Source organism: Nannobrachium achirus, assembly GCF_963921795.1.
Source record: "Nannobrachium achirus genome assembly, chromosome: 20".
Lineage (NCBI taxonomy): Eukaryota > Metazoa > Chordata > Actinopteri > Myctophiformes > Myctophidae > Nannobrachium > Nannobrachium achirus.
In genome coordinates, this window is record NC_137827.1 from 11,849,206 (window position 1) to 11,875,164 (window position 25,959).

Consider the following 25,959-nt stretch of genomic DNA (forward strand, 5'->3'; position numbering starts at 1 on the left):
TTTGGGCATGTCATTATACATGCCATTATAATCTTCAAAGATTTTCATAGTAAACTTCTTTTCCCCCAAACATTACAAAAAATCCAAAATAGCACATCTACAGTACAAGCGCTGCTATTTTTGCAATTTGCTTAACTCACTTAGCGCCGAGCGACTTTCGGGGCGACTAACTAATGATGGCGTTTAGTGCCGAGCGACTCGGAGCGACTTTTATATAAAAGCATTGTTTAAGCTTTTAATTTGGGTTGATAGACGGAGCGGAACGGTTAGCTTACCTTCGACTAGCATACAGATGAAAACCGTGAAAAAAAAGGATACGATTATGACGTCACCTTTAAGCCATAGCTTCCTGTTTACGTAGGCCTCTGTTAGCCGCTAGGCTCAATGCAAACCATCCGACCCTCACGTAGCTTCACTAGGTCGGATTTTGATTCTGAAACTTTCTGTGTGGCATCTATATACGTTCCGATGCCCATACCACTGGTGGTTTGAGACGATCAAGCACGAATTGAGCAGTATTGAGCTCAAATGGCGGCCCGCGGCCTGTCCATTGAATGTCAATGGAGAGCATGTCATTGTACCATCCTGTTATGTCCTGAACCTCCTTTTTTATTCTGACTTAATGTTGTGTGACAAGAATGTAAGGTTTTATGTGATTACATTGCTCTTAAACTGACAGCAAGCTGTGTTTTGTTTAAAAAAGATTATCTGTTCCTCATCAATTAAATGTGTATTATGTTCATTCATTTCACAACAGAATCCATGCCTCATTATCAGTCAAATAACCCCAATGTAAACAAGCCATATCGCTTTCTTGGGTTTACATCCTATTAGTAGACCCTTTACTGTATCTGAACTGTACTGTCCTGTGCTTTTCCTGCAAATTGCTAATACAATATTTAATCAATTGCCTCTGTAAAGCAAGGATGCGGTTCTAGATAACGATACAAATGACGAGCTAGCTGATTAGAGTCATTTAATAATGCATTACGGGTTTACAAAATGTGCTGTCAGCTGACGTCACAACGGTCACACTGTGTTCTGCAGCTGATCAGAGTGATGGAGGAGTACATGGAGGACTACAACCAGGTCAGCGACACCAAGATGAAGCTGGTGCTCTTCATGGACGCCGTCCAACACGTGTGCCGCATCGGCCGCATCCTGCGCCAGCCGCTGGGCAACGCCCTGCTGCTGGGCGTGGGCGGCAGCGGGCGCCAGTCGCTCACCAAGCTGGCCTCGTACATGTGAGACTCCCATACTGCCCTGCAAAGCCAGAGTGCAGTAACTACAAACAATAATATGATTAATTGGTTTAAAAGTGTTACAACTGGTCAGCCAAATGAGATAATTACACTAATTATATATCTGTTCTTGAGGTAATTCTTCATCCTCCAAAATCACAAAGGCTAATTTGACCTTTGGAATACACAAATAAGTTGGCTTGTCCAGAAACGTAGTTACTGCACGTTGCCTTGTAGGGCAGCATACCTCTTCTGTCCAAACACACACACTCGTACTCTAGGTAACCTGTGCATTTTTAGATTCGATTGCATCCTAAAGATAAGTCATACCTATATATTGTTGCACATAATTGTAGCATCTACATTTTAAATCAAGAATAGATCTTTTTTTGTTGTTGTTTCTTAGCACTTAAACCTTATAGGGGTTATACTTCATTTACTGTGGTCGCCAAGGGGTAAATAGCAATCTATGAACTCACAACATGTTGCATTGTGATGGGTTGTAGATCAGTTATTTTGCCGCATATTCACCTATCATGTCAAGTTGAACATTTCATTTCGGTGCTCATGCGGGGGCGACCAGGTAGGACAGTTATGGATTGCAGCATTTGCCGCATTTCATCCATTTAGTCCCGAAAAATAACTAAAAAGGTCTTCTAAATCCTAATAGTTTTCTGAAAACCCTATGTTTCTATGTCAGTGGTTAGAATTATATGTATTTGACCGCGGACCCCCGTCTGAAAATATTTTGTTCCAGCGACCAAGAGAAAGATGAATTTGCAAGAGAAAGATGTCTGCTTAAAAAAGATATACATTCAAAGATTTGCACACATTTTCACGATTTTTCAAAAATAGCAGATCTACAAGCTCGCAGCGCGGCACTCGGTGCTGTGCTGTGAGTTTGTATATCTGCTATTTTTTAATAGTTAAATCATATAATAAAGGTTAAAGTGATGACACAAATATGCATTCCCGCCCGGTCTAAATGGGTTAATATACTTTTTCTTTAGATTTCACGAATGGGATGAATGAATTAATTAACAAAGGGATTAAAATGACCCCGGCCAGACGCCAGGCCAAACGCCCGGCTCCACAACCGCCACCGGCCAAATGCCCGGCTCCACAACCACCATCTTTGAAAACGGACGAAACTGACCCTGCCATGCCCCAGAAATCTGTGGCCTGGGTTCTTTCACCCCCACCCATCCCTCCACGACCTAAACGAAAGAAGAACCTGGCCTCCCAACGAGCTGGGACAATACTGGGCCAAAACATGGCCTCCCAGCTGAACATGGCTCCACGACCTCAACGAGCTGGGACAATACTGGGCCAATACATGGCCTCCCAGCTGAACAATACATTCAGCCACTGATATCAGTTGGGTCCGATATTATACCCAGCAACAACCGTATCTGGACCCGATGCTCCTCTAGGCGCTTTTACTAAGCAGGCTCACAATATTTCTACTGTAATTTCAAATAGAGTGTCCAGGACAAGCAGTGGCTCTGCTAATCTAGCAAATTTAACTTACATACCCTGTAGGGACTATAGTACAGTAGAATGTCAAAAAATAAATCTGGCCCTCTTTAACATCAGGTCACTTTTAAACAAGCCCTCCTCTGTAAATGATCTAATCTGTGAAGAGAAGCTAGATATAATCTTTTTAACAGAGACTTGGCTGGGCACAGATGGAGCTGTTGCACTTGGCGTCGCCTGCCCACCAAACTATCATTTTATTCAATCAGTGCGCGAAGGAAAAAGAGGTGGAGGTTTGGCGTACATTTTCTCTGACATCTTTAAATTCAAGAACCTGTCTTTTGGAAGTTTTTCATCCTTTGAATACCAAGCTAACTTATTTGAGAGTAAATCCTCTGTTCTAATGATTACCATATATCGCCCACCAAAATGTAGCAAAGCCTTATTTCTTACAGAAATATCAGAACTTTTATCTATCTGTTCCACTGACTATGAGAGAACCTTGATTGCTGGCGATGCAAATTTACATGTGGATATTGTTACAGATGTTACTGCTATGAGTTTCTTACAGTTATTACATTCCCTTGATTTTGTTCAGCATGTTACCGGGCCAACCCACAATCAGGGCCACACCCTAGACCTGGTGATCTCTAAAGGGCTAAGTATTTCTATGGACAGGATCATCGCTAAGCCTGACTTATCGGACCACTATTTACTGTGTTTTAATATGACTGTCTCTGATCTAGAAAAATACAATAGAGAATATACTATAAAAAAGAGATTTTTCAGGGCATCGGCAGCAGAAGAGTTTGCTCGCCATCTTGCATGTGCACCCCCCCTTCCTGATATTCCCTCAGTAAATGATATGGTTCAACATTTTAATCTTAAATTAGAGTCAGCTCTGGATATAGTGGCTCCTATGAAAACTAAAAAGAAACATAAAGTAAAAGAAACACCCTGGATAAACGATCATATACGCTCACTCAAGAAACAATGCCGCAAAGCAGAGCGAGCTTGGAGAAAAAATAAACTAACTATCCATCTACAGATTTTTAAGTCATTAACAGCCACGTACAATAAAACCATGCGTCTGGCTAGGCAGGCCTATTTTTCCGGAATTATTAATGAGAACAAGAACAATGCTAGGGTCTTATTCTCCACTATTGAACGCCTCTTAAACCCCCCCCCAGTCCTACAAGCAGTCACTCCTTGCCTCTAAAGCAAAGTGTAATGAGTTTGCATCCTTCTTTGACAACAAAATTGTGAACATTCGAGCTGGTATTATGAATAATACTGTCACAAATGCAAATGCGGTTAATGGTGCCATGTGTAAAAGTGTAGATAAATCTAGGGGCAGCCTAGTATCATTTTGTGAAATTGATGAAGAGGAACTTCGTAAAACCATATCGCAAATGACATCGTCTTCTTGCTCGCTGGATGCAATACCCACGCCATTTCTCAAAGAGGTTGTAGACTGTGTGATTGGAGATATCCTAAAAATAGTAAATAACTCTATACAATCAGGTGTCTTTCCAGAAACACTGAAAACGGCCGTAGTTAAGCCCTTACTCAAGAAACACAACCTCGACCCGTCCATGCTGTGTAATTATAGACCCATTTCCAATTTGCCTTTTCTGGGCAAGGTCCTAGAAAAAATTATCTTTCATCAATTGGATGTATTTCTGCAGAACAATAAGGTGCACAACAAATTCCAATCCGGCTTCAGGAAAGGACACAGCACAGAAACTGCACTTTTAAAAGTAATTAATGATCTTAGGGTGTCTGCTGATAACAAAAATGTATCCGTTCTCCTACTGCTGGATCAAACGGCGGCTTTTGACACAATTGACCATACAATTCTAATACAACGTCTTGAACACTGGGTAGGGCTGTCAGGCACAGCTTTGTCCTGGTTTTACTCCTACCTAACAGGCAGAAGCTACTTTGTTAATCTAGCTGACTTTGAGTCAAACAAACACAACATCTGCTCTGGTATTCCACAGGGCTCAATTCTTGGTCCTTTATTATTCTCCCTCTATATACTGCCGCTGGGAGAACTTATTTCCGCTCACGGTGTGAATTTCCATTTCTATGCTGATGACACCCAGCTGTACCTTTCGGTTGCTCCGGACGACCCCTGTGCTCTAGACCCATTGCTGACGTGTGTGTCTAGCATAAAATGCTGGATGAGTGAGAACTTTCTCAAACTAAATGAGGACAAGACAGAAGTTCTCATAATTGGTTCTACTGCGCAGAGAGAATCAATAATAAGTAGACTTGGTAACCTGTCTAAAGAAAGTAACACTTCTGTAAAGAACCTGGGAGTGATCATTGACGCTGAATTGAATTTTAATACACACATTAATCATGTCACCAAGATTGCCTTCTTTCACCTTAGAAATATTGCGCGAATTAGAGCCTATCTAACATTGGACGATGCAAAAACGCTGATCCACGCTTTTGTTTTCTCTCGGCTTGATTACTGCAACGCACTTCTCTCTGGTCTGCCAAAGAAAACAACTGACAGACTAAAATGAAATATAAAAAATATGGTGAAGCAGCTTTCTGCTTCTACGGACCGACAGTTTGGAATAAACTCCCACTACACCTAAGACAGGCAGCCTCTGTGGATAGCTTTAAAGCACAGCTCAAGACCTATTTCTTTACTCTTGCTTTTAGCTGAATTATTTATTTTATCTCTTTGATGCTATTGACGTCCACACTGTTCTGAAATTGTTCTTCAATGTTTTATGTTTTTATTGTTCTGCTTTATTGTATTCATGTGTATTTTATTTTTTCTGTTAAGTAACTGTGCTTCATTTTCTGCTCTGTAAAGCACTTTGAGCTGCATTTCATGTCATGAAAGGTGCTATACAAATAAAGCTTTATTATTATTTATTATTATGAATGATGTTTTCATTGCAGTCTTCACAATGCCATTGTGCCCTGCCATTAGGTCGGAATACGAGTGTTTCCAGATTGAACTGTCTAAAAGCTACGGCCACTCAGAGTGGAGGGAGGACATCAAGAGCATCATGCTGAAGGCTGGCCTGCAGAACCAGCAGATCACCTTCCTATTTGTAGACACACAGGTAAAGATCACCTTCCTCTTTGTAGACACACAGGTAAAGATCACCTTCCTCTTTGTAGACACACAGGTAAAGATCACCTTCCTCTTTGTAGACACACAGGTAAAGATCACCTTCCTCTTTGTAGACACACAGGTAAAGATCACCTTCCTCTTTGTAGACACACAGGTAAAGATCACCTTCCTCTTTGTAGACACACAGGTAACGTGGTGTAACCAGCAGATCACCTTCCTCTTTGTAGACACACAGGTAAAGATCACCTTCCTCTTTGTAGACACACAGGTAAAGATCACCTTCCTCTTTGTAGACACACAGGTAAAGTGGTGGAAAGGAACTAAGGCTGTCACAATTATTACATAAACGTCTAATGGCAATTATTTGACATAATCGTGATTATTTTTCATAATCGTCATTATCATTTTCCATGTTGTTCATATATTTATAAAGAAAAGTAAAAAATAGTGGAAATAGCAGATCTACAAGCTCACAACGCGATGAGATGCATTGTGAGCTTGTAGATCGGCTATTTCCACTATCAATGTTCTTTTTTAAGTATAAAGATGTCAAAAATGTCAGTAATTTCTTTGTATATTTAGGTGTCATATCTACCATGTGCAACTTCAAAGCCTAAAAGCCAAACAGAATTATGTAATTGTCAGCAACAAAAACAAAAACACAATTAAATCGTTAATCGCAATTATTTGAGTGACAATTAATTGTCATGTAAAATGTCATAATCGTGACAACCCTAGAACTCAGTATGTTTACTATTTTGAAGTATTTTTACTTTTGAAAACAATGAGTACTTTTATTGTTGGTGATTTAAGTTTATTTTGATGCCAATTAATGTTGTACTTTTACTCAAGTAAACGTTGCCGGACTTTTACTTAATTACAGACTATTTCTTTATAGCAGTATTGATACTTTTACATAAACATACGTACATTTGAGTAGGGATAAAAATTATAGTAAAAAAAAAAAAAGATTTGCAGATACCCTCTATACACTTAAACTTTATGTTGGTTTGTTTACTGTTGTTTACATCTGGGGACGCTCCAAAATAATCTGTCGAGACCTGTCATCCAGCCACTGTATTGTCATTACGTGTGTTCGTCATCGCTGCTCCAGATCAAGAGCGAGTCTTTCCTGGAGGACGTGAACGGCATCCTGAACTCGGGCGACGTTCCCAACCTGTACGCGCTGGAGGAGCAGGAGCGCATCCTCACGGCCATGAAGCCGGTGGTGCAGGAGCTGGGCCTGCAGCCCACCAAGGCCAACCTCATGGCTGCTTACATCAGGAGGGTCCGCAGGAACATCCACACCGTGCTCTGCATGAGGTCAGTGACAGTCCCCACCACCAGGGGCCTCACAAGGGTTGGAAAGTTGGACTGAGTTACTATAGGGCCCAAGGTGGCAGAGGGGCCTAGAATTATTTTATACTTTAGCTATTGAAAAATAGCAGATATACAAGCTCACAGCGCGGCACCGAGTGCCGCGCTGCGAGCTTGTAGATCTGCTATTTTTCGTGAAAGTCGTGAAAATGTGTGCAAATCTTTGAATATATATGTATTTTTTTAAGCAAACATTTGTAACTCAAATGTTGCTTCTGGGGGGTCCCTGGATCTAAATATTTTGAGGTTTGGGGTCCGTGGCCAAATACATTTTGGGGTCCTTCATATAAAAAAGTTGGAACACCACTGACATCTTTTTTTCAAAAAATCTTAGAAGGATTTGAAATATTCAAAGACTCGCACAAATGTTTTAAGATTTTTCAAAAATAGCAGATCTACAAGCTCGTAGCGCGGCACTAGGTGCCGCGCTGTGAGTTTGTACATCTGCTTGTTAAAGTACCCAGGGCCCAGAGTTTGGTGCGACACCCCTGCCCACCACATCTCCATCATCTTATTATTGGGGCTTCAACTATCCATTATCTTCTTTGCGATTATTCTATATCGATTACCTTTTCGATGTGTGTAAATTTACGCTGCTGTAACATCGATCGAACATGTTTTCTTTCACCCAGAAAAGAAAAATCTTTACCGCGACCGTCCGTTCCCCGAGCGTTACCCGAGGATCGGCGCGATTTGGAGATAAATTCCGAGATAAAGCCTTTTTACTGCCGAGCAATTGCATTGAAGCGAACGGAGGATTCCCACGAGTTCCTGCATAATTTCGGGCCTCATGAGATTTTAAGTGCGATTTCATATAAAACAATATGACGGACATACTCTTCAATGGCGCAGAACCTGCATTTCTGGAGAGAAAAAAATATACAGTATAACATATTCGTCAATGGCATCAAATGTGTTAACAAATTGACACAACAATATACGGGTATAAATCGACCAAATCAATTAGTCTGATTAACCACTTAAACCCTATGTTATACTACAACGGTGTCGCGCAATAACATCGAAAATAGCTGATCTACAAGCTCACCCACTGTGGGTTTGGAGGGCTGTTATTTTCGAAAAACTGATTATTGATTTAGTGTGCAACTCTAGTGTGATTAGTGTTTCACCGCTACTTATCACCACCCCTGTCATTAATGTCACTCTGTCACTCGGTCCCTTTCCAGTCCCATTGGAGAGGTGTTCCGTGCGCGGCTGAGACAGTTCCCCTCCCTGGTGACCTGCTGCACCATAGACTGGTTCAGCGCCTGGCCAGAGGAGGCGCTGCAGTCTGTGGCTGCCTCCGTCCTCAATGAGTTGCCTGGCCTGGAAGCCAGCGCCATAGCCATGAAGGGACTGGTGAGTGTGTGTGTGTGTGTGTGTGTGTGTGTGTGTGTGTGTGTGTGTGTGTGTGTGTGTGTGTGTGTGTGTGTGTGTGTGTGTGTGTGTGTGTGTGTGCATAGGTGCGTTCATGCGTGCATGCCTTATACAATAGCTTCATTTATTTCAATACATTCCTGAAATAAATGCAACCTGTGGAGCAGAATTTCCCCCGGCTGGCAAATAGAAATGGTGCAAATAGAAGATATAGTATAGAGGTGGTTCTCAAACTTTTACATTTCAAGGTCTTCCCTTAACTCTGACAGTATACAAATGGAACCAAATGGACCTGTTAGGGTCCATTTGGTTCCATTTGTATACTGTCAAGTTCCATTTGTATACTGTCAAACTCAATTTAGACTCCACTAAAGGGATAGATATGCTATTTTCAAAAGCAGTACATTCTGCACAATGAGTTATTTTACTTTTGGTAAGTATTATCTTGATGCCAATACTTTGCCAATTACCAAATTGTACTTTTAACAGAGTGTTTCTATATTGCATTAGGCTATTGATACTTTGAGATACTTTTAATGAATTTGAGTACCTTTTTCCGTCACTGGAAAAAATCACTGGTATTTTGTGTGACCTCTCTTCTGACCGCGTTCTCGCTACCAGACCTTGATGTGTGTGGAGATCCACCAGATGGTTTCCAGGAAGTGTGAGCAGTATCTGGCCGAGCTGTCCCGTCACAACTACGTCACGCCCAAAAGCTACCTGGAGCTGCTCAGCATCTTCTCTGCTCTCGTTGGACAGAAGAAGCAGGAGTTGCATGGCGCCCGCCAGCGCATGAAGACTGGTCTAGACAAGGTTAGTCACCGGGGATAGGAGGAAAAAACTGATACAGAAATGATCGTATAAAAAGAGAAAAAAAGAAGTGCAGGGATCAGCTGGCTCTAAGAGACAGGTGCTCTTTGGTGATACGGGTAGGAATATATGAACAAAAGTTTTTTTTTAGTACTGCTAGATTCCAATGTTGTAGAAAGCAGACTTACAGAGAAAGGGACTCCAAGGCACTCCATCAATAGTGAAAAAATATGATTTATTTTCTGAGCAAGGCAAAAGGTTGACCAACGCGTTTCGACCTTCTGGGTCTTCGTCAGGGTCACAGAAATGATCGTGTCCTTCTGCAAATGTTTGTGCAAACTTTGCAGATATTTAACCTATCCCACTGACTTCAAACGTTTGGCGTCATGGCACGTACTGTACATCTATCCGTCTATTCTGTCAGTCTGTCTGTCTGTCTGTCTGTCTGTCTGTTCAGGGCTAATCTCACAAAACCACTAGACTGATCAGCACCATCTTGTGTAAGCATGTTACATGTTTGCATGTTTTAAGGTCGTTGCACATTGCTGCGTTTTTTCGGCCCAATATAGGAGCAAATTTCAGAGCACGTAAATAAAGAAATCAACCTGACGTTATATCAATCACGTTTGCACACTGCCACCCGTTTCGTTTTTATTTTCGGACCACTGGGTCCCTCGCTCTCTTGATCTCTCTCTGTCGCCTTGCCCTGAAAAACGCATTTCGCAACGAATAAACGCAGCAGTGTGCAACCAGCTTTACGCTTTGAAATATTAAACTTTTTGTAACTTAGAACTTTTTATGCTGGAAGTCAATGAATGAATAACCCATGGCTCGATACTAGGCCCCCTCCTGTTTTCTCTCTACTCTACCATAAAAATCTTCGCTGAAAATGGCCGTTCTACCAGCTGGTAGATCTGCTATTTTCTACAGAATGTTCATCCCAGAATAGGGAAGCTAGGGTTCAAGTGGTTAAGTGAATCAGTAGTAGCCTGCGTATGGTGGACAGTGTAACTGGTGTCTAATCAGCGCTGTATTGTGATCCTGTAGCTCCTCAGCACAGCTGAGGATGTGAGTAAGATGCAAGAGGAGCTGGAGACCATGAGACCCATGCTGGAGGAAGCGGCCAAAGACACTGTGGTCACCATGGAGAAGATCAAAGTAAGACACAGGAAATATGCAGTATGATGCACTATCCTTAGTTAACATTGATGTCTGTCTAGAGAGAGATAGAACTGACCCAGCCTTGATGTTTCTCCAGGAAGACACGGTGGTGGCAGAGGAGACTCGTACAGCGGTGCAGGCCGAGGAGACCAAAGCCTCAGAGAAAGCTCGCGTTGCGGCCGCCATCGCTGAGGACGCCCAGAAAGACCTGGACGAGGCTCTGCCGGCCCTGGACGCCGCTCTAGCCAGCCTCAAATCCCTCAACAAGAGCGACATCACTGAGGTCAGAGATTTAGACCAACCCCATACTAGGGCATAGCAGTGTGTTTTTTTTTTCTGGTGCCACTAAAAAAATCTGCCCTTCATTTTTCCCATAGAGATTTACAAAGCTATTCATATCGATTATGTTAAGCCTATCCTGGTGAATCATGACCATAAACCCTTTGATTCTGTGAGATTTATTTTTTTTGAAGATTGATTTACTACATTTAATAAATAGATTTTCAATTATCCTTTTTCACAGATTCAAAGGTTTTATGGCCATGATTCACCAGGATCCTGGATGGCTTGATTGTAGACTTGAATAATTGATATATAAATATTTGTTTAAATCTCTATTGGAAAAACGAATGGACCATTTTTAGTGCACAAGAAAACCACACCCACTGCTATGCTCTGTATACTCCCTCCCAGGGGTCTGTAATTGAGCGCCTTCCTTTGTTCCATCTACTCCAAATCTCTCCAAGCTCGCAATGTGTCGCGTTGCGAAGCGTTCTGAGCTTGTAGATCGGCTGTTTTCACATCATGTTTGCCTATTTGAGACACGTCCAGAATAAGAACGTTAGTGTTCATAATGGTAAAGAATACGACCCTGCGATCAGTATCAAAGTGGTTGTCACAGACTGTGTGTGTGTTTCTTTTAGATACGAGCCCTGCAGAGACCTCCCCAAGGGGTGAGACTGGTCATTGAGGCTGTGTGCATCATGAAAGGCATCAAGCCCAAGAAGGTGCCTGGAGAGAAGCCTGGCACCAAGGTGGACGACTACTGGGAGCCTGGCAAGGGCCTGCTGCAGGATCCTGGCAAGTTTATGGAGGGCCTGTTCAAGTTCGATAAGGTAGAGGAGCATATAGAGCTGTTTACATACAATGTTCCATAGAGTTATTTTGGAGTGAGTCATTTTAACTAGTCACGATTGTCAAAGTACGTCTTGGTTCCCATTTGTTCTGTTGCAGTCTGGTTTACCTATCTGTACAACGCATTTGTAGTTTATAAAAGCACCTTTTGTAAACTACAGTTTTGATCAATAACAGTTTGCCTTCCTGGCTTCCTGGCTCCCAAGTTGTGGAATAAACTCCCTGTCGCACTTAGAACAACGGACTCACTCGCTAGCTTTCGCCGTGGACTGAAGACTCACCTTTTCAGACTCCACCTAAACCCTTAGCACTACAGAAAAATCAATAACCATACATGAAGCTAGTTAGCATTTGTTTTTTAGGTTTTTAGAACTTTGATTATATTGTGTTTTTTTCTAGATAGATATCCATTTGCATTTGTTATATTGCTGTTGATGTACTGACATATTATCTTGTTTATTATTGTGATGTTGTATCTGCTTATTGTAAGTCGCTTTGGATTAAAAGTATCTGCTAAATGCCTAAACTGTAAACTGTAAACTGTAATCAGCATTGTATGTTTTCTTCCTGCAGGATAATATTCCTGATATCGTGATCAGATCAATTCAACCCTACATAGATAATGAGGAGTTCCAGCCGGCATCCATTGCCAAGGTGTCCAAGGCCTGCACCTCCATGTGCCAGTGGGTGCGCGCCATGCATACGTACCACTTCATAGCCAAGGCCGTGGAGCCCAAAAGGGTAAATGAACATTTAGAAATATGTCGCTCGCTTGTTTATCCACGCTTAACTCTCAAATACCTGAAACATGCCCGAGTCGCGTTAGATTTGAACCACTTTAACCATTATTTTATGCTTTAACTACTGAAAAATAGCAGATATACAAGCTCACAGCGCGGCACCGAGTGCCGCGCTGCGAGCTTGTAGATCTGCTATTTTTGAAAAATCTTGAAAATGTGTGCAAGTCTTTGAATATCTTTGACCCGATCTTTGACCCGACTTCTAAATCCTTCCTCTAAATCAGCTGTTCTCAAACTTTTTCATGTCAAGGAAACCCAAAATTACATTTATTCCGCCGCAGACCCCCCCATCTCAAAATATGTTGTTCCAGGGACCCCCCCAGAAGCAGAGATTTGAGTTACAAAAGTCTGCTTTGAAAAATATACATTGAAAAATCTGCACACATTTTCACGATTTTTTCAAAAATAGCAGATCTACAAGCTCGCAGCGCGGCACTCGGTGCCGCGCTGTGAGCTTGTATATCTGCTATTTTTCAATAGTTAAAGCAATAGTTACTTTCAATAGTTAATAATTGTAGGCCTAAATTTAAGGTTAAGACATTTATTTGTGTGTGTTTAACGCCGAGGCTGCTGCGTTTGTACACTGCAGCAAGCTCTCCGGGAAGCTCAGGAAGACCTGGCAGTGACCCAGAGCATCGTGGACCACGCCAAGGCCAAGCTGGCTGCGGTGGAGGAGGGCGTCGCCACCCTGCAGGCCAAGTACCACGACTGTCTGGCCAAGAGAGACCAGCTGGACAACAAGTGCCAGCTGTGTGAGGGCCGCCTGGTGCGAGCAGACAAGGTCAGACAACAACGAGAGACGGGAAATGTCATTTCTCAAAGTTTTACTTTTCAAGGTCTCCTCTTAACACTTAAGTTGCAGTGATTTTTTCTCTTCAATGTCCCGCGATGCCATGGTCTCCATAGACTTCCATGTAATTTATAGTGCACGGATCGTGCACGCCCATGCCTAGATGATGCACCACGTGTGTGCACACTGTTCACAGCTTTCAAACAAAAGAATCCGCTTGGAAATCCGTTCAGGCATTCATGATTTATCAGCCATTATGTTTTCTTCAGATGTAAACAAACATGTCTGCCATGTTTGAAAGAATGGGTTGGTATGGGGGTTAAACCAAGCCCCCAGAACCCTGGGGGCGCCCTGAAACCAAATGGACATGGTGGCCGTTTTGAGGTACTGCAGTTGGGTCTACTCACATGAACGCTCGTCTAGGCTTCTTTGTATTGACGCGCGTTCATACCGGAAGTGCTCGTTCATGAAGCGCGTCCATGAACACAAATTATGACGCAAAACGCGTCACAGTAGACCCACTACGTCACGGTTTTACTAGCCGGAAGGAGGGGTGAAAACGCCTCATGCGCAGGGTGAGCAACTCAATGCAAGTGGACGGGCGGGGATATCTGGTGTCCTCTCTATTCTTATTATAACTCTATGGGTTAAACATGCAATTTCGCGATCGCGATCATGCCTAATACATTTCTGGAGGTCCAAAAAAGTTTTTTGAAAAAAAAATTTTTGAAATTTTTTTTTTTCTTTTTCTTCAAAAACGGCCCAAACTCGGGAAACTCGGGGTTGGCACAGGGGTGGTACCTTTTCAAACTCGGGAAACTCGGGGTTGACACCGGATGTGTTAACTCTGACAGTGTACTGGCGGGTCCATTTGGTTCCATTTGCACACTGTCAGAGTTACAGACTTCTTACAGACTTCCATTTAGACCCCCCTAAAGGAACCCACAGAGTCCCTGGAATCCACTTTGAGAAACACTGGAATTGATCAGAAGGCTTATTTGATCATGACCAGCGAAAGGTACACAAGTAGCTCATGGAGAAGTGTGTGATATTGGCTGCTAAGACTGCATATTGATATTATTTTGTCTAAATCAATTTGGTTAGAATCATACATTATCCATAAATACCATACTGTATTATTACCTTATGGACTACAACCTTTCAAGTGAGAGTTTACCAGAAAGCCCTTTTTTCTGTTCCAGTCTTCTTCTTTTTCTGTAATTTATTTTTAATTGTGACATGGCAACTGCAGGATACATCGCCTACCTCGGACCCTTCACTGTAAGTGGGTTGTGGGTGCAATTTTCTCTTGATGATGAGCGAAACATTTTATTGTAATACATTTCGTAATGTTTTCCTCCGTCATGCACATAAGCATGCCATACAAACATAAAAACATGTAAATGTCTCACAAACATTGAACGGCCCACAAGTCACAGAAATGTTGCCCCAAAAAGGCGATTCTCACCTTATATGCCGTCATTTTCGTACCTTTTTGGATTGTTTTGAATAAAATCGAATTGATTAATATCTCGGGAAACTCTGGCCTGGCACACAAAGACATCGGCAATAACTTGGGGAAACTCGGGTTTGGGCAGTAAATGAGTTAAGCTAATTTACCATGTCCCCATGCGAGTGTTCGTGTCTGCTGATGTGTTGCCTCTTTGTAGCTCCATCATACAAGTTAGGCAAGACTATTTATTCATCAAAAAATATCCAATAAATTGCTTAAAAATTGCCGATCGACTTTAAAAGTCGCTCGGCAGGGACGTCCATAATAACAATGTCGATCTAGGAGTCGACCGGCGCTAAGTGAGTTAACTCTGACATGGCAACCAGTTAAGCATGAGCATGCCATACAAACATAAAAACCTGTAAATGTCTCACAAACATTGAACGGCCCACAAGTCACACAGATCTTACCCCCTTTCCCCCTCCAATTTAAACCAATTTCCCCATGTGGCTGTTCCAGTCTGCTGATGATGTGTTGCCTCTTTGTAGCTCATCGGTGGCCTGGCAGATGAGAAGGTGCGTTGGAAGGAGAGCATGCAGCACCTGGAGTACATGGTCAATAACGTAGCAGGAGACGTGCTACTGTCTGCAGGATACATCGCCTACCTCGGACCCTTCACTGTAAGTGGGTTGTGGGTGCAATTTTCTCTTGATAATGAGCGAAACATTTTATTGTAATACATTTCGTAATGTTTTCCTCCGTCATGCATTAACCAAGTGGGAAAATTAACCACTTAAGCCCCATATACATCTAGCGAAAATAGGACATCTACAAGCACACGTTGTGAACTTATAGATCTGCTCTCTGCTGCTGAAAATGTTGAGTACAGTATTAAGCTCAATGTGTGCAACACGTTGTTAGCTTTAAGATCTGTTCTTTTTGGCAAGCGACACCGTAGGGCAATGGAGTATTTGGCTACCAAACTGTGGAACGAACTCCCCATTGCACTTAGAACTGCAGACTCACAATCTTCCGCCGTAATCTGAAGACTCACCTCTTCAGACTAGCACTTCCTGTAGACTTGACGACCTTGCATGCTTATGCATAGGTTAAAAAGGTTATGTAGGCAGATGCCAGGCTCACTTGTAGACCTGGCATCCTATAGTGTGTATAGTTTCAGTGTACAGAATATGTTTGATATGATACTGTTTAGACTGATGATAGGTTCTTGGTTTACCTATGATCCTAGATACTATTGCTATGCATTTGATGTATTACCTTATATTTACCTTGCTTATTGTAAATCGTTCTGGATTAACAGCATAGATTGTGGGGTGCGTGCTGGCCTTGCGGTCCAGGCGCATACCACATACTGTAGACTCTGATGCCTGACAGTTTCGCGGGTTCTGGGTTTGGGTCCCGATCCCGGCGATCTTTGCTGCGTGTCGCTCACCATCTCTCTCCCCGTTTCCTGTCAATCTACTCTCCTATCAATAAAAGCATAAAAAAGCCACAAAACAAATCGTAAAAAAAGAGAGCTTAGATTGTAAATGTAAATAGTAAATTATGGTTGGTTTTGTTCCTGCAGTATGACGCCATGCCTTGTGTCTGTGTGTTCAGAGAGGTTGTGTACCTATGATAACCAATGCCTTGTGTCTGTGTGTCCAGAGAGGTTGTGTGCCTATGATAACCAATGCCTTGTGCCTGCGTGTTCAGAGAGGTTGTCTACCTATGATAACTAATGCCTTGTGTCTGTGTGTTCAGAGAGGTTGTCTACCTATGATAACCAATGCCTTGTGTCTGTGTGTCCAGGGGGAGTACAGGGAGTCCATGGTGGAGGAATGGCTGTGTGGATTCAAACAGCTGAGTGTTCCTCACACGGACAAACCTGACCTGATCTCTACCCTGGGAGACCCGGTCCAGATCCGCTCCTGGCAGGTCACTAAGAGCCTTTAATGGGATACATTTAGATGAAATAACATATTGCAAAAACCTCCTAATTGGCAGAAACCTCCTATCTCTAATCTCCATATTATTCTAAAGTCACAAAAAAGCATAAAAAGTAGCAGATCTACAAGCTCGAAGTGCGGTGCTAAGCGACGCGCTTTGAGCTTGTAGATCTGCTACTTTTGAGTTATTGTAAAACAGGAGTCTTCAACGTTTTCGGGCCAAGGACCCCTTAGTCGAGAGAGAGATGAAGCAGGGACCCCCACAACCCATAGATACCATATAGTTTAATTGTTTGACGGCACAAACAATTAAACTAGGTCACAGCACAAACAATAAAACTAGCTCACAACGCCTCGCAGCGTGAGGCGTTGTGAGCTTGTAGATCTGCTATTTTTGGCTAAAGTTCTCAGAATATGGGTTCAAGTGGTTAATTTAACAAAGCAGAAAAAAAGGCTTCTATCACACAAAGATTTGGAGGACCCCCTGTAGTAACTCTGAGGACCCCCTGTTGAAGACCCCTGCTGTAAAAGTAATACATCTATCTATCTATAAGTGTGTCTGTCTGTCTGTCTCATCACGTGTGTTGCATTTGCAGATAACAGGCTTGCCCAGAGACAGCCTGTCAGTGGAGAACGGTGTGATAACGCAGTACTGTCAGCGCTGGGCTCTGTTCATCGACCCCCAGGGACAGGCCAACAAGTGGATCAAAAACATGGTGAAGAGGATCTGACACTGAATATATGATTCTACACATACCCATACTGTGTGTACAGTATAAACACAGATACATGTACATACATACATATACACATTATACGTATGTGGAGCCGAAAACAAATAATTGTACTCGTGCAAACCAGTAAATGAGATATTGGAATAAAAAGCTTGTCATTGGGGGGTGCCCGTTCCTGACGACCTTTGCTGCATGTCTCTCTCCCCATCTCTCTCCCAAGTTACTTTCAGTAACTGTCCTATCAACAAAGGCATAAATGTCCCAAAACAAATCTTAAAAAAAGAAAAGAAAAGATTGTCATTGACAGGCACAAACTATAGAGAACCCAAAAGAGGAAAAAACTAAAAGCACAGTCCATTGGGGTAATAATGGCGTATTATTATCAGTATTTGCCAAGACATACAGTAGTACAACATCTGCTTGAGCTATTACTTGATCTATTAAACCAGAATAAGCACTACATACTATAGGAACATGGGTGGAAAAGGTGATCGTATGATGGCGGGTAGGTTGTTGAACTTGGCGAGAAGTTACCTCAAATGCTCCTCTGACCGTTGTTTCCTGTTTTCTCCAAGGAGCGTGACAATGGATTGGTCATCATGAGGCTCAGTGACCGCGACCTCCTCCGTAGCCTGGAGAACGCCATTCGTTTCGGTAAACCTTGCCTTCTGGAGAACGTGGGAGAAGACCTGGATCCTGCCCTGGAGCCCGTCTTACTCAGACAGGTGATTTCGTGCACACTCGTCCGCACGTTCCAAACCAAACGTGTTTTTAACGCTCACTCCATGCACACTTGTATATTGATGATTTCAAGGTCATGTCAGTAACAGCATAACTATAACTAGCCCTCTCTGTGGAGGTCACAGACACGTTGTGAGCTTGTAGATCGTCTATTTCCGAAATGCAGGTGAAACTAGGCACTACGACACCATCAAGGCCCTCAAAAATACATTTTCGTCGACAAAATACACTAAAATAATATGATATTTAGTCAAAAACTAAAACTTTTCAAATGACTAAAATGTGACTAAACTAAATGAGATTTGTATTCAAAAGACTATGACTACAACTAAATCTAAAATCTCCTGATGTGGTGGATGTTCTCAGACCTTCAAGCAGCAGGGTGGCATGGTGCTGAAGCTGGGTGACACCGTCGTCCCCTACCACAACGACTTCAAGATGTACATCACCACCAAGCTGCCCAACCCACACTACTCCCCAGAGATCTGCACCAAAGTCACCCTCATCAACTTCACCCTCTCACCCAGGTAACACGCCTGATAACAGGTCTGTGGCGTTACTTTATTTCAACTAAGACAATGGATAGTTTACGAGTAGGCCCGTTACGATTATGACATAAGCGCCTAAACTCAATTATTTTTGCATAATCTTCATAATTCCAACAGCTTTCTGCACAGAGCCTGTTAGGATGCTATAATTAATTAATTTCGTTAAATATGACTTTATTCAAAAGACTCAAACGAAATCAACATTTTCTATCAAAATCCACATGACGTATGTGTACTTGTGTTTCCACCAATGGTCTGTAGGGATGGGCAATATGAAAATGTCATTGCGATTTATGATATCATGATAATCAAAATATCCCCAACACCCATTATCCTGTGGCGGAACATTTGCCAAAAACTAGACCAGGTCAACCTGGTTGTGCCAGACCCCCTGTCTGTCATCATCATTTATGACATCATGCCTTTTGTAGGCATGTCATCATCATGTCATCATCATATATACCCTTTATATAGAAAACCAGGACAGACAGACCGACATTTGCTTATGTAGGCCTACCCATTTCATGGGTCTGGCAAATAGCAGATCTACAAGCTCACAATGCGTCGCAAACGCGACACGTTGTGAGCTTGTAGATCGGCTATTTTTTGGCAAAGAGATAAGGGTAAAGAGTGAAAAGATTATGGAATTTAAACCTCCACAATACGATTATTGACTATTATTATTTTTATCACGATAAACGATAATAACGATTATGGTCCCATCCCCAGTGGCCTGGAGGAGCAGCTGCTGGGCCGGGTGGTGGCCGAGGAGCGTCCAGACCTGGAGGAGGCCAAGAGCCAGCTGATCATCAGCAACGCTCACATGAAGCAGGAGCTGAAGGCCATCGAGGACCAGATCCTGCTCCGACTCAGCTCCTCCCAGGGGAACCCCGTGGACGATGAGGAGCTCATCCGAGTGCTGGCCGCCTCTAAGGTCAAGGCTGGAGAGATCAAGGTCAGAGCGTTGTCTTATAGCAGTGGTTCTCAACCCTATAGGGGGTCCCCCCCAGATGATTAGCTTAATGTGTAACAATGTTGTCTCACTCAACAGTAAAAAAACAACAACATACAGTTTAAGTGTATACAGGGTATCTGCAGATTCTGCACATCTCCAAAGTGACAATGTAACAACGTTTAAGACCTTTTTAATTCAATTTGGCCAAATAGTCATTCTAATATTTGGACAAATTGTCAAATATTAGAGGCAGAAATTGTGAAAATAGCCGATCTACATGCTCACAATGCCTCGCAATGTGAGGCGTTGTGAGCATGTAGATCTGCTATTTCCCAATAGAACCGAGTTGTAATGCCTCAACTCTTACAGATCCAAGTGCTCGTCAGGGTGGGGGGTTCCCCTGTTCAAATATGATTATTGTTTTGGGGGCCACGGTCTGAAAAGGTTGAGAACCAGTGTCTCATGGGACCCCAACGTTGTTGTCATCCATAACTAATTTAGCTGGGTGTTCATTTGATCAAGGCTCTACGACGGCAGTTCTTAAAGGCTCAGTCAGTGTAATCAAATGGCTTTGCCACCTCCAAAAATTGAGAAATAACAATATCAGTGGATACATGTTTTTGCTCAATATACAAGAGCCTGTCATAGCTTTGTTTGCATTTGTGTAAAGCAGACCTAATTTGATTCATTTAATCAAATGTGTGTGAACATAAATGTAAATTATGCAGTACTGTAGGTTGAAACCAATCTGTGCAGATAAAATACATCATTGGCACAGGACAAAATGTATCTCTTAGAATGAATTAAAACACTAAGATAGCATAATATGTAAATGTCAGAGCACTATACCACTATCATCACTGCAGAACTTTGTAAATGTGTGGGGATGTGCTGATTCGAGAAATGTGCACATTTTTTAAACTATTTCTGGGCCACAATTCCCCGTCCCCGTCGATGTGTCGTTGATATGCTAATGCTCGGGTGGCGTGGGTTGATGTCACCACCAGGCTAAAGTGGCGGCGGCAGAGGAGACGGAGAGGGACATCGATGCCACCCGCCTGCAGTACGTGCCCGTGGCCGTGCGCACGCGCATCCTCTTCTTCTGTGTGTCCGACCTGTCCAACGTGGACCCCATGTACCAGTACTCTCTGGAGTGGTTCCTGGCCATCTTCCTGGGTGCCATCTGCAACTCTGAGAGAGCAGGTGAGGTTCCCACCATGACGCCTCCCGGATCTCCCAAAATGCAACCAAGACCCTTACTGGTCCATTTGGTTCTATTTGTACACTCTTGGTGTTCAATTCAGTGAAGTCACGCTCAGGGTTTTTACTGTGTACACAGTCAGATCGCCTGAAGCAGTCCCCCACAAAACTATGGTTTAGTGATGCATGAGTCATCACTTTTCACAGTTTTGTGGGTGCCGTTTTTAGCCCAAGGAATGTTTTTCGTGCAAAACAAATGCTTGCAATGGATTCACAATCACGAAAAACCCATAGTTTGACCCCTCACATGCTACTTAAAGCAGATTTTTTTTTCTGTATAGTAAAGTCAATGGGACCCCAACTTAGATTGGCTCCCACTAAGTTTCCCAAGGGAGTTGGGTTGGAACAAATTCAGAGGTGTTAGAGTAGACATCTTTATGAACACATTTTGTGAAGAAAGCTATTGGTAATTATTTATTTTCCAGATTGGTCAAAAATTCGGCCAACTTTCCCTAACTAGTGTGCCTAACAATGCTTCTTAGCTGATCTAGAATAACTGTAACCCAAGGCTTTTTCATCCAACCAACATGTCCCTGCTTCTGCCCCCTGCTGTTCATGTCCTGGCATGACGTGTCCCTGACAGACAGCGTGGAGCAGAGGACGGTCCACATCAACAGGTTCTTCACCTTCAGCCTCTACAGCAACGTGTGTCGCAGCCTGTTTGAGAGGCACAAGCTCATGTTCTCCTTCCTGCTGGCTGCTCGCATCATGATGGACCAAAACAAGATTGATATGGTGGTGACACACACGTGCACACACACACACGCACGCACGCACACACACACACACACACACACACACACACACACACACCTTTTATGAGAGTTCCTATATATTGTCACTGTCGGGCAGAAACCTCGTATCTCAAAGTTTAAAATGTGTATGTTTTTTCGTAAAGTAAAGCCCTGCTCCATCATACGAGACTGTCGCACAAGACTAGTGAAAATAGCAGATCTACAAGCACACAACACCTTGCCATTTTGACATGTTATGGTAAACGGTTGTTACCAATGATACTAATTAAAGGACATTTTGCCCTAAAATCATGCAAAAAGCGGTACACAGTATGTCTACAGTCATGTCATCAACATGGATCTGTCCCATTTAGTGCATTTAGTGTCTTTTTAGACAAAATAAGCCCATTCACAAGATTCACCGCAATCTTTCATGGTTGACATATGGGGCAGGTAGTGTTACTGTAAATAGTAATAAAGAAATCGCCAGCTTATTGTGTCTAAAAAGACATATTTAGCCATGACAGAAAGCAGTAAATGAAAACATTTCAACACTCATCTTTTCTTTTGATTGATTAATTAATTGATTGACATATTTATTAGAAGTTTGCATAGGAAAGGGTACAGTTTCATGACAGTACAGTTCACTTGTACACAAGGTCTACTATAACCCATTTAGGCCTGAACACATTATGACGCAATATTTTAAGCTTTAACTATTGAAAAATAGCAGATATACAAGCTCACACCGCGGCACCGAGTGCCGCGCTGCGAGCTTGTAGATCTGCTATTTTTTTTAAATCTTGAAAATTAGAATTTTGACCCGATTCTATAAGTGTCTTTTGAATCCTTCTAAGATTTTTGGAAAAAACCTATGTTTCTATGTCAAAAATCTGGCCAGCCATCGTCAAAGAAAAGGTCCTTTTCACTTAACTGGAGCTCAGTTAGTCTGTTCTTGAGAGACTACTATGTCAGTGGTTCTCAAACCTTTTCATGTGAAGGACCCCCAAAATGACATTTATTTGGCCACGGACCCCCATTTCAAAATATCTAGTTCCAGGGACCACCCAGATGCAAAATTTGAGTTACAAACGTTCGCTTTGAAAATACATATATTCAAAGATTTGCACACATTTTCCACTTCTTTTTCAAAAATAGCAGATCTACAAGCTCGCAGCGCGGCACTCGGTGGCGCGCTGTGAGCTTGTATATCTGCTATTTTTCACTGGTTAAAGCATTCAATAATTGTAGGCCTAAATGGGTTAAGGATAAGCTCAGGAAAGCCACTTCTTATTTACATTGAGATCCTTTTTTGTATCGTATACTGTGACATTGAATGACAGAGAGATAGAACACAGCACTGTGCAGAAGGTATCATCAGAAATACAGTAATAAAAAGTAATGGTATTTACAATAGAAGGGTCAGGGGGAGGTAAGGTGGTTAGGCTAATAGGTTTACTGTTACCAGTTTCGAGTGGCAGCCGCCTGTACGTTTTCTCTGATTACAATCCAAAATATGAACCCTTGTTGTTAAAAAAAACAAAGTTGTCCTTTTAAGGTTGTGTTCCATTCAGTTCAAACAGAATCCTGCTGCTACAACAATCTAATGTTTGTGGGCAAGGACGTGCAGAGAATGTTAGAGAGGCAGGGGCTGAAATTTCTAAAAGGGCCTTTTGGTGAAAATATTGAAAAAAGCCGACCTCCAAGCTCACAACGCGTCACAGCGCGACGCGTTGTGAGCTTGGAGGTCGGCTATTTTCAATACTTGATACCACACTAAACTAAACATAAAAAAGGCAATACTGGAGATGTGGCGTAACAGCATGGATTTCCACACAGAGAGGGCAATTCTTTCAACATAAGATGCTGCATTCAAGTTCAGGAGAGTTTTGACAAGGCAATTCTCTTGAATGCTGCCTTCAGGTATGGCATGGAAAGAGGGCATTTGCATTTCTTTCACCATAGTAAAAACTGCATTCATGGCCTGGAGAGAGGGCACTTTTTTACAGACGGATTAAAGGGCAGGGGCTCAAGCCCCCTTTCATGTCTATGTGTGCATGTGCCTGTTTGTGTTTGTGTGTGTGTGCGTGCGCCAGGCTGAGTGGCGCTACTTGCTGTCTGGGGGGATGCCCGCGCGGCAGCTGGCCAACCCAGCGGTGGGCTGGCTGTCAGAGCGCGCCTGGCAGGACCTCCTGGGTGTCAGCACTCTGCCCACCTTCAGCGGCCTGGCGGAGGGCTTCCCTGGTCACCTAGCGGCCTTCAAGAACATCTTTGACAGCAGCCAGCCCCACAGGTTCATAACACATATACTGTACCAACATCAGGGACGTGCTGGGCCCCTGATTCAGCCCGGGAAAAAGAATTGGAGAGGCCCTCATTGCGCGCTATAGAGAGAGATCTCTCTCTATAGCGCTGCTGCTGCTGCTGCTACTCAAAGATTTGTCGTTTCAGATCAAGACAAGTGACAAGCCAGTGGGCCAATTACTGTACATGAGTTATATTTCGTCGTTGTCGGGTGGAAACCTTGTATGTCCAAAACCGTTTGTTTTGTATTTATCATTTTAAAAATGATTTAAACTAGCCGATCTACAAGCACACAACGCCTCGCACCGCGAGGCGTTGTGTGCTTGTAGATTTGCTGTTTTCACTACTTTCGTGCAACGGCCTTGTATGATGAAGCAGGGCTTTACTTAGCGAAGAAACGTACACATTTGAAACTTGAAGATACAAGGTTTCTTCCCGACCGATATTTACACCCCCGTATTATGTTGGTGTGCCCATGGATTCTTGGGACATGAAAAGTGTGCCCATGCACACAAAGTTTGAGAAACACTGCATTACATTACATTGCATGTGATTACATGGAAATATGGCATGGTATCACATCTCTTCTCTTCGCATTGCATTAGTAGATGTTTGGTCTGTCGTGCAGGAGACACAGGTTAGTATTCTGGGTGATACAGTTGCAATAGGCTAAACAGGTCTTACCAATAACACTAATGAAGGCTCTGGTCCATTCTGGTCAAACAGAGCCAGGGTGCTGATATTGTGCATGTTGGCTCATTGGAAACACTCTGCTACACCAGTGGGTCTCAGAGTGGGGTCCAGGGACCCTCATGGATCCTTGAGGGGGTTCCAAACGCCTGCTTGTGGTTGTGTACTAATGGAACCAAATGGACCCATTAGGGTCCATTTGGTTCCATTTGCACTCTCAGAGTTATGGGGTCCTTGAAATTAAAAGGTTTGAGAACCACTGTGGCAGTGCTACGCTAAATTGAACAGAGCCTTCATCAGTATCATTGGTAACACCTGTGGAAGAAGTAAGGAAGTGGCCCAATGTCTTGCCAATATGGCTGCTGAGCATAGAGCCTATTGTCTTCCTCTGCCAGGACAGGGCATAAAAAGACTTTTCTGGGCCAGCAGTCCGGACACTTGGACTCAATGTAGCCTGACAGCGTGTCGCAGGTTCGAGTCCCGATCCCGACGGGCTTTGCTGTGTTGTCACTCCCCATCTCTCTCTCTCTCTCTCTCTCTCTCTCTCTCTCTCTCTCGATTTCTGTCTAAATCAGGGGTCTTCAACAGGGGGTCTGGGACCCCTAGGGGGTCCTCAGAGTTACTACAGGGGGTCCTCCAAATCTTTTTGTGATAGAAACTTTTTTTTCTCCTTTTTTGCATTAACCACTTGAACCCTAGCGTCCATATTCGAAGAACTTTAGCCAAAAATAGCAGATCTACAATCTTGTAGATCTGCTATTTTCGGCAAAGAGCTCTGGTGGAGAGGGGAAAAAGAGCAGACTAAGTACAGAGGGAAAGGTCAAGATTTATAAGAATTGATGGTTCAGGTGGTTAAATATCTGAAAACACAAATTGACATGAATCCCAAATACACTGATGATTGTGCTGTCCAACAATGAAACGATATGGAATCTATGGGTTGTGGGGGTCCCTGCTTCATCTCTCTCTCTCTCAGCTAAAGGGTCCTTGGCCTGAAAACGTTGAAGACCCCTGGTCTAAATGGTAAAGGGTGTGTGTGTGTGTGTGTGTGTGTCTGCAGAGAGCCCCTCCCAGGAGAATGGGCCACCAGGCTGGACTCCTTCCAGAGGCTGTTGGTGCTGCGCTGCCTAAGGCCAGACAGACTCAGCCAGGGCCTGCAGGACTTCGTCTCTGCAGAGCTGGGACAGCGGTTCGTAGAGCCTCAGGTAGGCCTGCTCTCACTGTCACTGCTCAGCTCGTGTGGAGTCGTAGGCCTGTCACACTTATTACATAATCGTCTAATCGCAATTATTTGACATCATCGTCATAATCGTTTCCATGTT

The 25,959-nt window shown here is 43.0% G+C and overlaps 1 protein-coding gene across 1 annotated transcript in view; it reads left to right on the forward strand.

Annotated features, from left to right (window-relative positions):
* The window catches only part of dnah1 (dynein, axonemal, heavy chain 1), a gene marked incomplete at both ends in the record, with an annotated part of 101,230 nt that overhangs the window by 65,582 nt on the left and 9,689 nt on the right, over positions 1-25,959 (forward strand). The window contains 20 exons of the mRNA XM_080750831.1: positions 1,048-1,244; positions 5,674-5,809; positions 6,935-7,143; positions 8,385-8,556; positions 9,196-9,387; positions 10,432-10,542; positions 10,643-10,828; positions 11,469-11,660; positions 12,253-12,420; positions 13,069-13,260; positions 15,271-15,402; positions 16,535-16,660; positions 17,268-17,387; positions 17,981-18,130; positions 18,513-18,673; positions 19,424-19,649; positions 20,657-20,852; positions 21,493-21,644; positions 23,740-23,936; positions 25,698-25,842. Of these exons, the coding sequence (XP_080606957.1) occupies positions 1,048-1,244; positions 5,674-5,809; positions 6,935-7,143; positions 8,385-8,556; positions 9,196-9,387; positions 10,432-10,542; positions 10,643-10,828; positions 11,469-11,660; positions 12,253-12,420; positions 13,069-13,260; positions 15,271-15,402; positions 16,535-16,660; positions 17,268-17,387; positions 17,981-18,130; positions 18,513-18,673; positions 19,424-19,649; positions 20,657-20,852; positions 21,493-21,644; positions 23,740-23,936; positions 25,698-25,842 (3,360 nt within the window). The remainder of the gene's footprint in view (positions 1-1,047; positions 1,245-5,673; positions 5,810-6,934; positions 7,144-8,384; positions 8,557-9,195; positions 9,388-10,431; positions 10,543-10,642; positions 10,829-11,468; positions 11,661-12,252; positions 12,421-13,068; positions 13,261-15,270; positions 15,403-16,534; positions 16,661-17,267; positions 17,388-17,980; positions 18,131-18,512; positions 18,674-19,423; positions 19,650-20,656; positions 20,853-21,492; positions 21,645-23,739; positions 23,937-25,697; positions 25,843-25,959) is intronic.